Source organism: Epinephelus lanceolatus, chromosome 5 (genome assembly GCF_041903045.1).
Source record: "Epinephelus lanceolatus isolate andai-2023 chromosome 5, ASM4190304v1, whole genome shotgun sequence".
In the NCBI taxonomy this organism is placed as follows: domain Eukaryota; kingdom Metazoa; phylum Chordata; class Actinopteri; order Perciformes; family Serranidae; genus Epinephelus; species Epinephelus lanceolatus.
The window spans coordinates 42448643-42462371 of NC_135738.1; the positions used below are offsets into that span (position 1 = coordinate 42448643).

A 13729-nucleotide genomic window follows, 5' to 3' on the forward strand; every position below is an offset into this window, starting at 1 on the left:
AAGGTTGCACTGAGTTACACTGTGATGCTTTCAAGCTCTATTCGGTAAAAAATGAGTATGTGAAAGTAAATTATAACGTTAATATGATAATTTAATCTTGTAAAACAGACTTTTTAGTGAGAAACTAAACAATAAATACAGTTGTTTGAAGGAGAATTGTTGAAGTTTTCTCAGCAATATAAAATGGATGAAAGAGAGAGAATTATGATTATACATGTATAGTTAAAGAAATGCTGTTGGAGCAGTTATAGTTTTAGATGTTTTCCATATAAAATAAGGTTATTTTATAGACTGGTATGATCAAATTTGTGCCCCCTCAAAGGTAGTCGAATTAGGGACTGAATGACTATAAAATAGCTATTATTTTTTGTAATGAAGATTTCTTTGTTTCCCTGGGTTAGCAGCTGAGAACAGCAGAATGACTGTAGTAAACATTAACAATAAGAGAGAAGAAAGCACAGCTGGTACCAGTGTAATGATACTGCAGAAAATGAGGATCGAAACCATTTCAAAAATTATGAATCGCTAATTTTTAACAAACAACACTACTGTAAGACACACACACACACACACACACACACACACCAATAACTGTTTTACAAAAGTAACGTCAGTAAATAACACTTAAATGATTCTTTAACAGGTGGAAGACTGTAGCATGCTTACAAATAAATGCAGTTAACTTACTTGAACAAAAAGTCCTGTAGTGGGACAGGCAACATCTTGAATGTACTAAATCCAAACTTTTCCAGCTGTTTTCATAAGCATGTTTATCCATTCTATCAACAAACCCCATCTTTAATCTGTCAGTTCCATAACAGACTTGTACATGTCGGTGACCGGTGACTGTAGTTAGATTCATGCTATAATTCTTCTGAATGTTTGTCTTCTGCTCACAACTAATCTGTCCTTCTCTTCTTGTTGTGTTTTACTGAGTCATTGCATGTTGGGTTGCTCTCACAGACACTTATTTTATTTTAAAGGAAAATTGGCACATCAGATCCTATCCACTTTGTCTGTGAAACCAACCTCAGTGTGTGTGTGTGTGTGTGTGTGTGTGTGTGTGTGTGTCTTGGCTGGCTGCTGGGCTGGCTGCCTGTCCTCTGCCTGCGTGTCTCTTAACCCTTCATCTTTCTTCCTGTGTGATTTCCTCCTTTCTCTGCTCTGCCTTCCTTCCGTTCTGGAGCAGAATAATGTATCGCACGTATAGGATGTGAGTACCTCTTCCTCCTCGCCCCTCTTTTCTACGTCTTGTCATTGTAAGAACTCCTCTCTGAATGCAGTCTAAACCTCATCATTCATAAGACTAATGGACAGAAAAGTGTGTTGTGACATTTGAGTTTTAGTCGTGCTTCTTCACACGGCAGGGAATAAGGGTCTGTCCTTGCTGCCCACTGTCACATGGTAGGTTAAGCACAAGACTAAAGTTCAAAATGTCCTGATGTCACTTTTAAACGTGCTTCATTTATCTTTCCCCATCACCCCTTCATCCTATGTATTTAGTGTTTACTGTACCTGGAAATGAGACAAACTGTCCTCTGCTTGGTCTTACACAAATTTTGCCAGCCACAAATATAAAGACACTTTGTGCTGTAAAATTATTTAATCGTGTGGTTCTTTTAGACTTTGTGATGCTCAAGAAAAAAAAATCTATCCACTGATTTACAAATGTCTCTATCACAACATAAGTCTATGGGTAAAGGTCTTTTTTTGGTCCCATGGTATCATGAGATGGACTCAGAAGTTGAAATTTTACTGTTTTTATCACTTGAAAAATTATCTTCATAGTCTGGTGCACTGCCTAGGGGCCTGGGTACAGCCCTCTGTGTAGTCCTCAAAAGTCCAGTACCATTACGCCAGCCCCACTGACTGGTAGTCTCGGTAACTGCATTAAGAGGAGGAACATCCTCCTCTGTATTTTCCCCTTAAACTCAGAAAGCTGCTAACTGGGCTATTAGCTTAACTGTCCACAGACTGAGCTAAGCACTCTATTGACAGATGCTAATTATTCCATGTCAGAATTCAGATTTCTTGGGCATAGAAATTGAGGGTTTCAAGGAGAAAATTTGCTACTGTACTGCCCCCAAACAGCTAACTGTAGCTCACCTGTTAATCTGTTGCCAAATAGTAACATTATGCACCTTATTCTAGCTTGCCATCTCATTAGCATTAGCATTAGCTAAGCCTGCTTTCATCTTAGAAATTGCAACCAGCTAGCCTCCACACTAGCAGCTTGCTTGCTAACATCTGCTCGGGTCAGGTTTTACAAAGACTTGCTCACCATGGTGCTGTAGAAGCCCAACATACTGGCTGATAGCACACCAGCTGCACCCTCACTTATACCTATGCTGGCAGAAACCTCCCCTACCCCCCCACAGGATTATCTGCAGGGCTAAGATACCGGCTATGGATACTTACTCAGTGTGCTCAGCCTGTCTCAGAGTGCAGCACTCTCAGGCAGTGCTGAATTCACCCAGCGTTTGAGAACTGTAGCTGCTTCCTTCTCAAGAGCCTCCATCACCAGCTGTTGGACCAGGCTAGCATCAGCATCTGGGACCTGTTGTTTGCATCAGCGGCAGCCCAGATGGAGTATGACCACTCAACCGCACCAGGTGCAAGCAAGGGCAAGACTCCATTGCCTGAGGGATTTGACGATTGCCTGCCAGCAGTTCATTTCAGCTCACTGTTGGGAATGATGATGAAGGATGAGGGATGACAGCTAGCAGTGCCAGCCATGGGGAGGCCTGCAGGGCTCTACCCTGGTCACAAGAGGCATGGATTTACATGAGAAGAGGGCAGCTGGCAAGCTGCATATTCCATGGCCTGAGGTGCAGATTCAAACTTCTGTATTGGCTATGAATGGAAAGGCTACCAAAAGCAAAATGGGCAGCTCCTACCCATTTTTGCGGAGTGTTTGGAGGAGACACGATAAAAACTGGTGATGAAGCAGTGCATTTCCTTTTTCTACTTGGTAAAGGCATTTGTAGCCAACAGCTTTTTTTCAATGATACCTGAACGGGTGGGCTTCAATCATGCTGCTGTTTTAGCTGTGTGTAATTTATAAACTCAAAAAAGCTCATAAAATTTATGTTCAGTCTTGTGAAATTTGTTTTGCCAGTTGTTAAATAACTACAGGTGAGGCAAGAGAAGTAGCAACAGTTGCCATCATTAATGTGGTCGACAATCATTGCTTTAAAAATGTATTTTAATTCCACTTGTAAAGCTAGCTTTCTGTATGTTTTCCCCTCCTTTCTAAAGGATACAAATGCTTCATGTTGGTTTTAGATCAGTGCTGTTGAGCTCTAGTTCTGGCAGTACATCTATTATTTGGACAAGATCAGGCTAATCACACACTTCAATATTCTACCAAACAGATCTTCATTAGACTCAAAGTAGGGATGGTAAACCCACAAAACATATCCTCTCATTTAAATGTTTGACTATTTTAAAGTTGTTTTAAACTCAGAATTGTATATGATGTTTTTGGAGCCAAAAAGGGGAAATTGTGCTTATTAAAAATATAGTTGATTGTTTATAAAAAGTGTTTATGCCATATGAAGTCACTGTTTGGAAGTTAAACATTTTATCCTGCTATTACTGACCTTCTTGCACTGATTACATTCACATTGGACTGAGGACCAATGGATACATCAACATACTGTCAGATTCTCAAAACAGTATTAGTAAAAGCTTGTGTCAGTCAGGACTGGAGCTAAAAGGCACTGATCGATAATACACTGGACTAAATGTATATACTGTCCTGTCCTCTCCCCCCTTCAAACCCCTCCTCCATCCACGCAGCCAAGCCCGTCAGAACGCCCAGCACAGCGAGTCCTCTCACCCGTCCATCCCCAAGGAGTTCCAGTTGGACCTGGACATGATCGAAATGGACCAGAGCAGAGTGTGTGAGCTGCCCGACCTCGTCCAACACAAACTGGATGAGCTGCTGGAGCCCATCATGATCCCTGAACCAAAGTAAACACACTATGAAACACCACCTGACTAACAAAATCTAACAGATGCTGAAGCACAGAGGCAGCTTTGGTAGAAAGTAAAGCATTAAAAACAGGAATAATATTTTTTAGTCATTAGCATTGCTTGTGTTTTGTGTTCAAAGGATGCGGTCTGTCTCTCCACACTTTGATGACCTTCACAACAACACGGCCTCCACCATCAACTTTGTCATCTCTCAGGTGGCTAGCGGTGACATTAACAACAGCATACAGGCACTGGCACAGGTATGAAACAAGAAGACTGTCTGTGACATCACTGATGAAGAGATGTATTGAAGCTTGGATTAGCAGTTACTGTGAGAAATCAACAATTGAGATTCTAACAACTTGTGGGGGAAAAAAAAACATGCTGACTTTTTAATGTTTTGCTACTATTGGCTGCCAAGCATTTAAAAGGCAACTACGCATATTTTCCAAATTCAAACATGTCATTCCCATGTTATAATTTAGTCCAAGAAATATTATTGAACATCTCTCCCAAATCTAAAAATTAGAGTGCCAAATCTCAAATTAGTGATGTCAAGTCTGGAGCTGCTCCATTGACAATGAATGGTAAAAGATGTTTTAGATGACACTGAGAGCACCCAGGGGACTGATCTGAGTATTTGAGTACATTTTCTGTTTCAGAGCTGAGAACACTACAATAGAATGAAGCTCATTTGGGTATAAAGAAGAAAATAAAATTGTGTGGGGTCACAAAATCAGTCTCCCACTCACTGGCTTTGACAGAGTAGCTCACGTTCACAAATATTAATTGAACTTCCCTAGGCTGTAGAAATAACATATTGGAATTATTAATTTAGGTGGTTGTACCCTGTAAGGCTAGGATTTATAAATAGAACTGGACACAGAGTTGGAGGTGGGGCCCTTTTTATTCCTATAAAAGTTGCTTAGTGGTAAACAAAGCCAAAAAGGTTTAACCTCTGATATAAAATTACTCAGATCTGCTGCATTGTCACGCCCATAGAGCAAGCGCACTAGAGACACTTTTCTACTGTCGCACGATATGTGGTTATATCATCCAACCCTACCTGGGGCCAACAGAAAACAAGATGTGAAGTTGTGACCTTTTAAATTGATGATAAAGTATTAGCAAATAGTTGCTTATTTACACATCTATCAGTTATAAAGAAATATAATGATTCAGATGAAGTAGTGTTTCAGGCCACACGATGAATGTACAACCAATACAAGACTGTTCCAGCTCTGTTTTTGGTCTCTACCAACTCCTGAAGGAAAATTGGGCTCTTTAGCTGCTAAATGCTCCAGTCTGTTCACCAGTTAGTCTCTGTCTAAGTGTGAGAACAGTGGGAGTAAACCAAAGCTAAACAATGATCTCATGAAGAGGCTCCGTAAAGCTTAGAGGAGCTACAGAATCTAGTGATAACTCTGTATGTTCATTGCTACAAGCAACCCTTTTCATATTGTCTCATGATTTGTTATAGAAATATCCATTGTAACCGCTTTGAGGTGGGATCAAAAGTATGTGGTTTGTCCCCGCAGATCGATGAGGTGTTGCGGCAGGAGGACAAGGCAGAGGTCATGTCAGGACACATTGATCAGTTCCTCATCGCAACCTTCATGCAGCTGAGGCTCATTTACAGCACGCACATGGCTGATGACCGGCTGGACAAGAAGGACCTCATCAAGCTGTACAGCTGTATCATAGGAAACATGCTATCTGTGAGTCACTGCCTGCTGCTACTCTGCTACATACACTAACATGACATGTCACCAAGCGTAACTACACTGGTGAGGTAGATGAAGGATGGGAGGTAACGATGATGATGATGAGACACTGTGGTCTTTCCTCCTGTCTTCCTGTTAGTTGTTCTCTATGGAGGCCTTGGCCAGAGAGGCATCCATGGGTGTGTTGAAGGACCTGATGCACGGGTTGATAACACTGTTGCTGGATGACAGAGTGGAGGACATAGAGGATGGACAGCAGGTCATCAGATCAGTCAACCTGCTGGTGACCAGAGTTCTGGAGAAGTCTGACCAAACCAACATGATCAGGTTAGTATAAGAAACTGCTCACATCTGAATAAAATTAAATTTGCTCTGGACTGTAACATTATTTCAGACAGTCATGTAACAAATACCAAAAGTCCAATAGTAAACAGTAGTGGTCGCAAAAATGATAGATCTGCAAAGCTGCAGGTAACGCTCAACATTTTTAATAAGACATCACTCAATCTAACATTACAGACATAATGCTGTGTTAACTCTGATCAGGAAGTAAATTTTCACCTTGCGCTACTTGCACATATATGGCCGCTGGAGTTTAATTTTATTTATTTTTTTAAGTATTTTGCAACTGACAAATACCCAACCTTAACAGCTGTGCTAACTAACTGGGGAAAGTAGCTATCAGCTAACCTGGTTCAAAGTTGAGCACAACACATAGATGGAATCAAGTGACCCTGTTCATAATGAAACTGTTGGCAAAGATAATTTACAAAAAAAATTGTAGAAGAAACAAAGTAAACATTGTTTTAATCTGTTGAGTTGACTCCTTCCTGCCTCTCTGCAGTGCTCTGCTGGTTTTGCTTCAGGACACGTTAGTCACGACAGCCCCTCCAATGTTCTCTGAGCTGGTCATGAAGGTAAGGAGTGTCACAACAGAGGACATAACAACCTACCAGTGCTGACCCTGCTGCCTGTTAACATGCCACATCATACACCTCAAAGTGACTCTCCTGTGTTTGTGTGTGTGCTCAGTGTCTGTGGAGGATGATCCGTTTTCTCCCAGAGACCATCAACAGCATCAACCTGGATCGGATCCTTCTGGACGTACACAACTTCATGAAGGTTTTCCCCAAAGAGAAGCTCAAGCAGCTCAAGAGCGATGTTCCACACAGAACCCTCAAGACTCTGTTACACACACTCTGCAAGCTCACGGGGGCCAAGGTAATAAACACACACAATGTATTAAATTGTATTTTTGAGTTATTGTCTTGCTGTGTTACAAAGTAAGTTAGGTATTTTTTATATTGGTCCAGTATTGAGTGAGAGCGCTGCAGCTGCCAGCAGCAAAACAGGCTGCAATGTAATCCTTCGGGCATGTTCACACCTTAAATTTTAGTCCACTAATAGCGCTTGTTTTTTTCCAGTGATAAGCTCAGACTGTTATTCTAAGTGTGTGACAACTTACTGTAAGGAGAGATAAACCTTTTGTTAAAGAGTAAGATCCTTTTTATGCGTCTTCACCGGCGATGGCTGTGAAGGAGGCATCGTGTTTTCAGGTTGTCCGTCCGTCTATCTCAGTCTTGTGAACATGATATCTCAAGATCCCTATGAAAGAAATTTGTTCAAATTCAGCACAAATGTTCACTTGGACTTAAGGATGAACTGGCTAGATGTAAGTGGTCAAGGGTCAAGGTCACTGTGACCTTGTCTGTCTAATTGTTGTGAACGGGATATCTTAAGAACACCTTGAGGGATTTTTTTTCAAATTAGGCACAAATGTGTTCTTGGACTCAAGAATTCTTGAGTAATGGACAAAATATGTTTTTGTCCATTACTCAAGAATTCTTATGCTAATTATGATGAAATTTCACACAAATGTCTAATAGAATATAATGAAGAAGTGATGACACTTTATATCCAAAAGGTCAAAGGCCAGCTTCACTGAGACATCATAACATACTGCAAAAACACTTATCTGGCCATGACTTAATATTGTATGTCAGGAACAGAAGGGGAGACTAAATTGGTGACCCTAAATTTGGGTGTCCACCTCGAAACTGTGCTGATTGTATAGATCTCCTGTGTATGACATGGATGTAAACTGTAAGAGAAATTTGACTGGCCTACAGAGGCACACAACCATGTGGCAGTAATTCTAGTTGTTTAACCAGAAACAGACCCAAAATCACCATTGCCAAACCCACCAGACTCCATTTAAAGAAACAGTAATGTAGCATGTATAGAGCAGCATATTCTCACATCTAACTGGGTGAATTAAGGGTTAATTTCAACCAAACCAGAGTTGATGCTTGTTTGAACAGTGGAAAGATGAATAAAGATGGTTTCTGTGCGTTTTAATCTGTTTCTGTCAATTTTGAATGAAGTATGATTTACGATGCTTTATTGAAATGGAGTCTGGTGGGTTTGATTAAAGCAATTTTGGGGTTGATTCTCTTTAAACAAAAAGGATCTTCCTCTTTGACAACATTAAGGAAAGGGTCCCTACAGAGATGGACCTTTTTGTTAGAGACTTAAAATAACAATCTGAGCCTGTCAGTGGCAAAAACAAGCACTTTAATTGGGCGTAAATTGACAGGTGAACTGTTTCGCTCTGGATCAATTAAAAAAAACAAAAACATTTGACACAAAAATTTGGGAAAATAGGGTCCAGGTTGAAAAATACAGAACATACCAATGAACTGTATTTGATTTTAATTTATTGACTTTTCAATAAGTCATTGTATCAATGCTTCAATAAACAGATCCTGGACCACCTATCAATGATAGAGAATCGTAATGAGTCAGAGTTGGAGGCTCACCTGAGGCGGGTGGTCAAACACTCTGGAAACCTATCAGGACTGAAGAGTGACCGTGGCAACGAGAAGGGTGGTCTGCGTACGGTGAGCAACACGTACCAAATATAGCGCACACACACACACTTTTTGGGGCCATTTCATTAGGTTCTTGTCTATAGGATGACTGTGTATCTAAATGAATTATATTTTTATAAATGTGGCGATAGATGTAATGCAAATTTGACGGTTGTGTTCTGCTCCCAGGACGATCGGATGTCAAAGGCAAAGGTCAGTGACATTCTGTCTGAAATCTTCAAGAAGATCGGCTCCAAGGAGAACACTAAAGAGGTCAGCAAGGCTCTGCCCTTAAAAGTTGTTACTATTTGTTTGTTTTAGACCTGAAAGAATCGTTTCTGCTACAATTTGTATTGACTTTTTATAACTTCACTACAGCAAACAATAGGTTAATTATAACAAAGGGCTTGAGAAACATTAAGTAATGTTTGAGTAATTTTTTTTTCTCAGGGCTTGACGGAGTTGTACGAGTACAAACAGAAGTACTCGGATGCAGATCTGGAGCCTTTCCTTAAAAACACATCCCAGTTCTTCCAGAGCTACGTGGAGCGAGGCCTTCGTATGATTGAGTCTGAGAGAGAGGGCAAAGCTCGCATCCAGACCTCAGCAGGTACACCTGGAAGCTGTCACTGTGCACTTTGCTCAGAATGAAGTCAGGCGTGTATAGTAACGTGAGTTTGTGTGTGTGTGTGTGTGTGTGTGTGTGTGTGTGTGTCTCTCTGTGCAGTGATCCCTCAGCATGGCGTGGACTTCAGTCTGAGCAGTAACAATGAAGAGCTGAAACCAGCTGTTTACTACGAGAGACTCAAGATCCTCCGACAGAGACAAGGCCTGGAAAACACTTCCAGGGTTAGTTTACACATACGTGCATGCACACACACACACACACACACACACACACACACACACACACACACTTCAGTCCATTACAGTGCATCATTTTGAAAATAGTGTTACTTTTCTTGATTTAGATCAGTCCTCATGTACACTGTTATCCGCTCAGCTCTGTTTTTGTTATGCCTCGGCACTGATAATAGCCATGGCAGAAGGCATTATGTTTTCGGGTTGTCCGTCCCTCCATCTGTCCCATCCTTGTGAGCAAGATATCTCTAGAACGCCTTGAGGGAATTTGGTGACAATAATCTTGGGTGTCCACCTTGAAACTGTGCTGATGGTATAGATCTTCTGTGCTGTCGGGTTGAAGATGTGTGTGAAGCACCATGTTTTCACAGACTTGGATGTAAACTGTAAGAGAATCTTGACTGGTGCACAGAGGCATACAACCGCGGGGCAATATTTCTAGTTTTGTTTTGTTAAAATTAAATTTTGGTTATAAATTAAGTCTTGAATTTTAATCCCACTGGAAATAATTGATCAAGTCATTATTATCAAAACCTGCCACTATGTAGCTGTGTATCAATATATGTAGTTCAATAGTACTTTGGGATGTCATGATTAAATTTCATTATCAACTGAATAAAGTCAACTCATGTAATATCTTAAACAATGAGAGTGAAATTGGTTAATGACTCAATAGTGAACTATAGTTTACTTAGAAGCTGACTCTTCTCTCTTGCTGCTTTTATATTAAACTTTTTTGATATAGAAACAAGATCACTTTGTGCTTGGTACAAAACTATTGTTTGTCATGTTGACTACATGTTGCATCTCTCGAGTAAAAAAAAAAAATTCTGTTGGTGGATACATTGAAGTGAATGTCTTGTTTGCTTTCAGTTACAAATATTGAACGCTGTGTTTACAGTTGCACAGTAACAGTAATATACAGGTTTCTTCCCCTCCAAAAACACTAAACCATACATAAAAAGTTGAAGTCTAAAGCTTATGATCTGCAGGAGTCTCTGTGAGGTAACTGTAATTTATCTTTCTGCTGAAACACAGATGAGCATTGATGTTTGCCAAGGTTGAACAGCAACATCCTTAATAATAGTCATTTCCTGTACAGATGTAAGAGAAGCTAACCTATCTCTTCCTCTCTCTCCATGCTGCAGAGTGTTGGAGGGGATGACGAGCCTCAACAACGACCTCCCATTTCCTCCCTGCTGTCCTCGAAGCCGTCGGTGGCCTCCTCCACCGACATGCTCCACAGTAAGCTGTCTCAGCTCAAAGAGTCCCGAGAGCTGTACCAGCAGGAACACAACGCACACTCCCATTCCCCGACGCACGCACACACCCGCTCGGCCTCACCGGCGGCCAACCTGGACGACCTGAAGAAACGTCTGGAGAGGATAAAGAGCAACCGGCAGTGAGGAGCGCTGCGCCACCACCTCATCTCATCCGCAAAGCCTGTGGAGTTCAGCTGGTAGTAGAAAATAAAACATCCCTCTTTTTAACTTGTTCAGTGTTTATATTCATGTTCTGGTGGATGGAAGTAGAAAGCACTTGGACACTAGAGCTCCGCCCCCTCCATTGACAAACCAGGTAGCAGCAGACAAAACACACCCTCAAGTTTGAACCTGACTCCACCCACTGTGCCTGTAAGTTAGTAGACATCAAACGCACCCTAATCTGATTGTAGTTGAGTACATTCAGATTGAACAGAGGCTGTGACTGACCTCCACATAAACACACCGCAGAAACCATCTAAGTGTTTTAGCTACTATTCAAACTTACCAGAAAGACATTTTATGAAAAGCTGAAGCCTGAGTCTAGGAGTGAGCTTTGATGTAGTGTGTACAGGATCACATAATCAGCTAACATCTCAGTCTGTACAGTTTCATCTTGACAAACAAACATCCTCCTGTTCTGTCCTGTCCAGTCCTGTCCTGTCCTGTCCTCTCCCAGCCTTCTCTTTCAGGGTGTCCCCCACCCTCCACTCTCCTATGTCCACTTTTTACTGTATTATGATAAGAAACTGAACTCACCCACCTCCTCCTCTCTGTTTCAGTATCACGGCACAATATGTTGTACATATTTAAAGGTCGTTAACCACTTAACTGTAATTAAGTGCTTCTCATGTTTCAGGACAAAACAAAGTCATAAAATGTTGTTTGTTCCTGTTCTACCATAATGTACAACATCACTGCTGCTGCGTTTGGGTGGAGAAACACTTGTAAAGAGCTCATGTTGTAGCTGTGTAAATGCAGCGTGTGAGTGCCCCCTTGTGGCCAAACACTGTCACTGTAATTCTCAGCTCAAGCCCCGTTTGCACTGGGAGCATCTAATGGTTTGCAGAAAGCTCATATTTGCTATGTCTGCATCATTAGTATGAAAATTCCAAATCAGCGTTGTTTAGTAGCAATGCTGATAGTTGACACCTTTCAAAATAGCACGGTGTAAAAATGGCTTGAAGCTCCAGCACTTCAACAGAGTGTCTGATTTCTGTCAATGTCAGACACTTAAGCTGCCACAAAATGAGTTGAACTGCATTCACACAGTGACATCAAGCCCTCTGAACCCCATCAGGGTCAGAAAAAAGACAAACTGACAAAAGCCACAGCTGTATAGCAGGTGTTGAAGGAAGTTCTTTATGTGTTTTATCCTGGTGTTTGAACAGGGAGTCTGTCTTGTTTTGTTCTGAAAGCATTTCATGGTCCTCTGTTTAAAGTCAGTGGTTTTTAGTATTCAAATTTTTAAGGGCCAAAAGTTTTCAGATTTTTCCTCCCAGCAGAACTCTTAAGATCAACTGTAGTGTTTGGTTGGGATCAAAACCTGCAGACTTGGCACAGGGTGAAAAACTACTGCTTTTATTCTGGAGAAGTGGCACAATTTAGCACCACCTGCTGTTGCTTTTCAGCCAGTTGGGACTGAGCTGCTTCATTGAGGAGGACCAAGCAGAGCTGTATACAGGTGTGTTTAAGTTGTGTGTTGGACTGTCCTGTGGGTTGACATTTGGCTGTAAATACTGTATTTAATGTCCTCCACTAACACCTCCCTTCAGTTATTTAACAGCAGCCACTCTGTTGTGATTGTAGGCTTAAAGAGTACGGCATGAAGTCAGTGATTGCTTTTATTTTCTCATGTAAATAAAGTTTGCATTAACAAAACTGCTGTGTAATTAAGTCATTGTTTTTCTGACGACGGCAATGATGAGGATTGCCCCGTCAGAAAGAAAGAAACACAAATAACATTGTTTTTGTATTTAATTTGAATGTCAGTACTAGTCTTACATTGTTACTCTCCAGCTTTCCTTGTATAATCCATAGTGGGAAAAATGGCAATAAAGTCTTGTTTTTTTTTAACAATCCGTCTTTGAGTTTGCTGATTGTGAATTAAAATGGCTGATACATGAATATCCAATAACTGACTAGGTGAGCTGGGGAAAAAAAACATGCATAGTCTACATTTAAAATTCATAAGGTATGGGTGCCCAGGTAGCTCACTGCATCGAGTGTGTGTGCCATCAAGGCTGGATCCTTAACGCAGTGGTTCCCCTTTCTCTTCCCTTTCACATCTGAATCTTGAGAAAATTCAATGATGCAGGAAAACATGAATTTGTGAGGTCTTAATTTCCACAAATATTTTATCTAATTTTAATTTCATCATGGAGCCACATGCTGTACACTACTTACTCTTATTTACTGAACGAACATTTAAAGGTAACACAGGTTTCAGTTAAAGATGTCAGATTTTGTATGCACTCAGTAGATACATTGTTCCTAAATTTTGGGCACAAATTTGTTCAAATCCATGTCAGTGAGCACTTCTCCTTTTCCAAGATAATTCATCCACCTGACAGGTGTGGCATATCAAGATGCTGATTAAACAGCATCATTACAACACAGGTGTGCCTTGGTATGGTCACAATAAAAGGACACTCAGGGAGCATATTATTGATATGCCGACTGCAGGAATGTCCACCAGAGCTGTTGTCTGTGAACTGATTTTACTACCTTAAGACATCTCCAATGTTGTTTACACGAGTTTGGCACTACTTCCAACAAGCCGCACAAATGCACAAGTCATTAAGATGACAAACTGCAGTCAGGTTGAGACCCTGGTGAGGACGATAAGCATGCAGAGGAGCTTCTCTGAGACAGTTTCTTACAGTTTGCAGAAATTCTTTGGTTGCACTAATCAATTATTCCATCAGCTGTTCAGGTGACTGGTCTCAGACTATCTTGCAGGTTAAGATGCTGTGAAGGGCCTGAGCTGGTGTGATTACATGTGGTCTGGGGTTGTGAGGATGGATGTGCTGCC

General features: G+C 41.0%; 1 protein-coding gene across 3 annotated transcripts in view; it reads left to right on the forward strand.

The window, feature by feature from the left end:
• Nucleotides 1–12774, forward strand: part of ckap5 (cytoskeleton associated protein 5) — a 43568-nt gene extending 30794 nt beyond the window's left edge. For 2 of the 3 annotated variants that reach the window (XM_033634464.2, XM_078168255.1), the window contains 12 exons: nt 1190–1213; nt 3802–3975; nt 4118–4238; nt 5517–5696; nt 5842–6029; nt 6547–6619; nt 6735–6923; nt 8465–8602; nt 8762–8845; nt 9023–9182; nt 9300–9421; nt 10582–12774. In XM_033634464.2, the coding sequence (XP_033490355.1) occupies nt 1190–1213; nt 3802–3975; nt 4118–4238; nt 5517–5696; nt 5842–6029; nt 6547–6619; nt 6735–6923; nt 8465–8602; nt 8762–8845; nt 9023–9182; nt 9300–9421; nt 10582–10839 (1711 nt within the window). In that variant the 3' untranslated portion in view covers nt 10840–12774. The remainder of the gene's footprint in view (nt 1–1189; nt 1214–3801; nt 3976–4117; nt 4239–5516; nt 5697–5841; nt 6030–6546; nt 6620–6734; nt 6924–8464; nt 8603–8761; nt 8846–9022; nt 9183–9299; nt 9422–10581) is intronic. The other variant, XM_078168253.1, reaches the window with a different exon arrangement.
• Nucleotides 12775–13729: the final 955 nt, after the last annotated feature.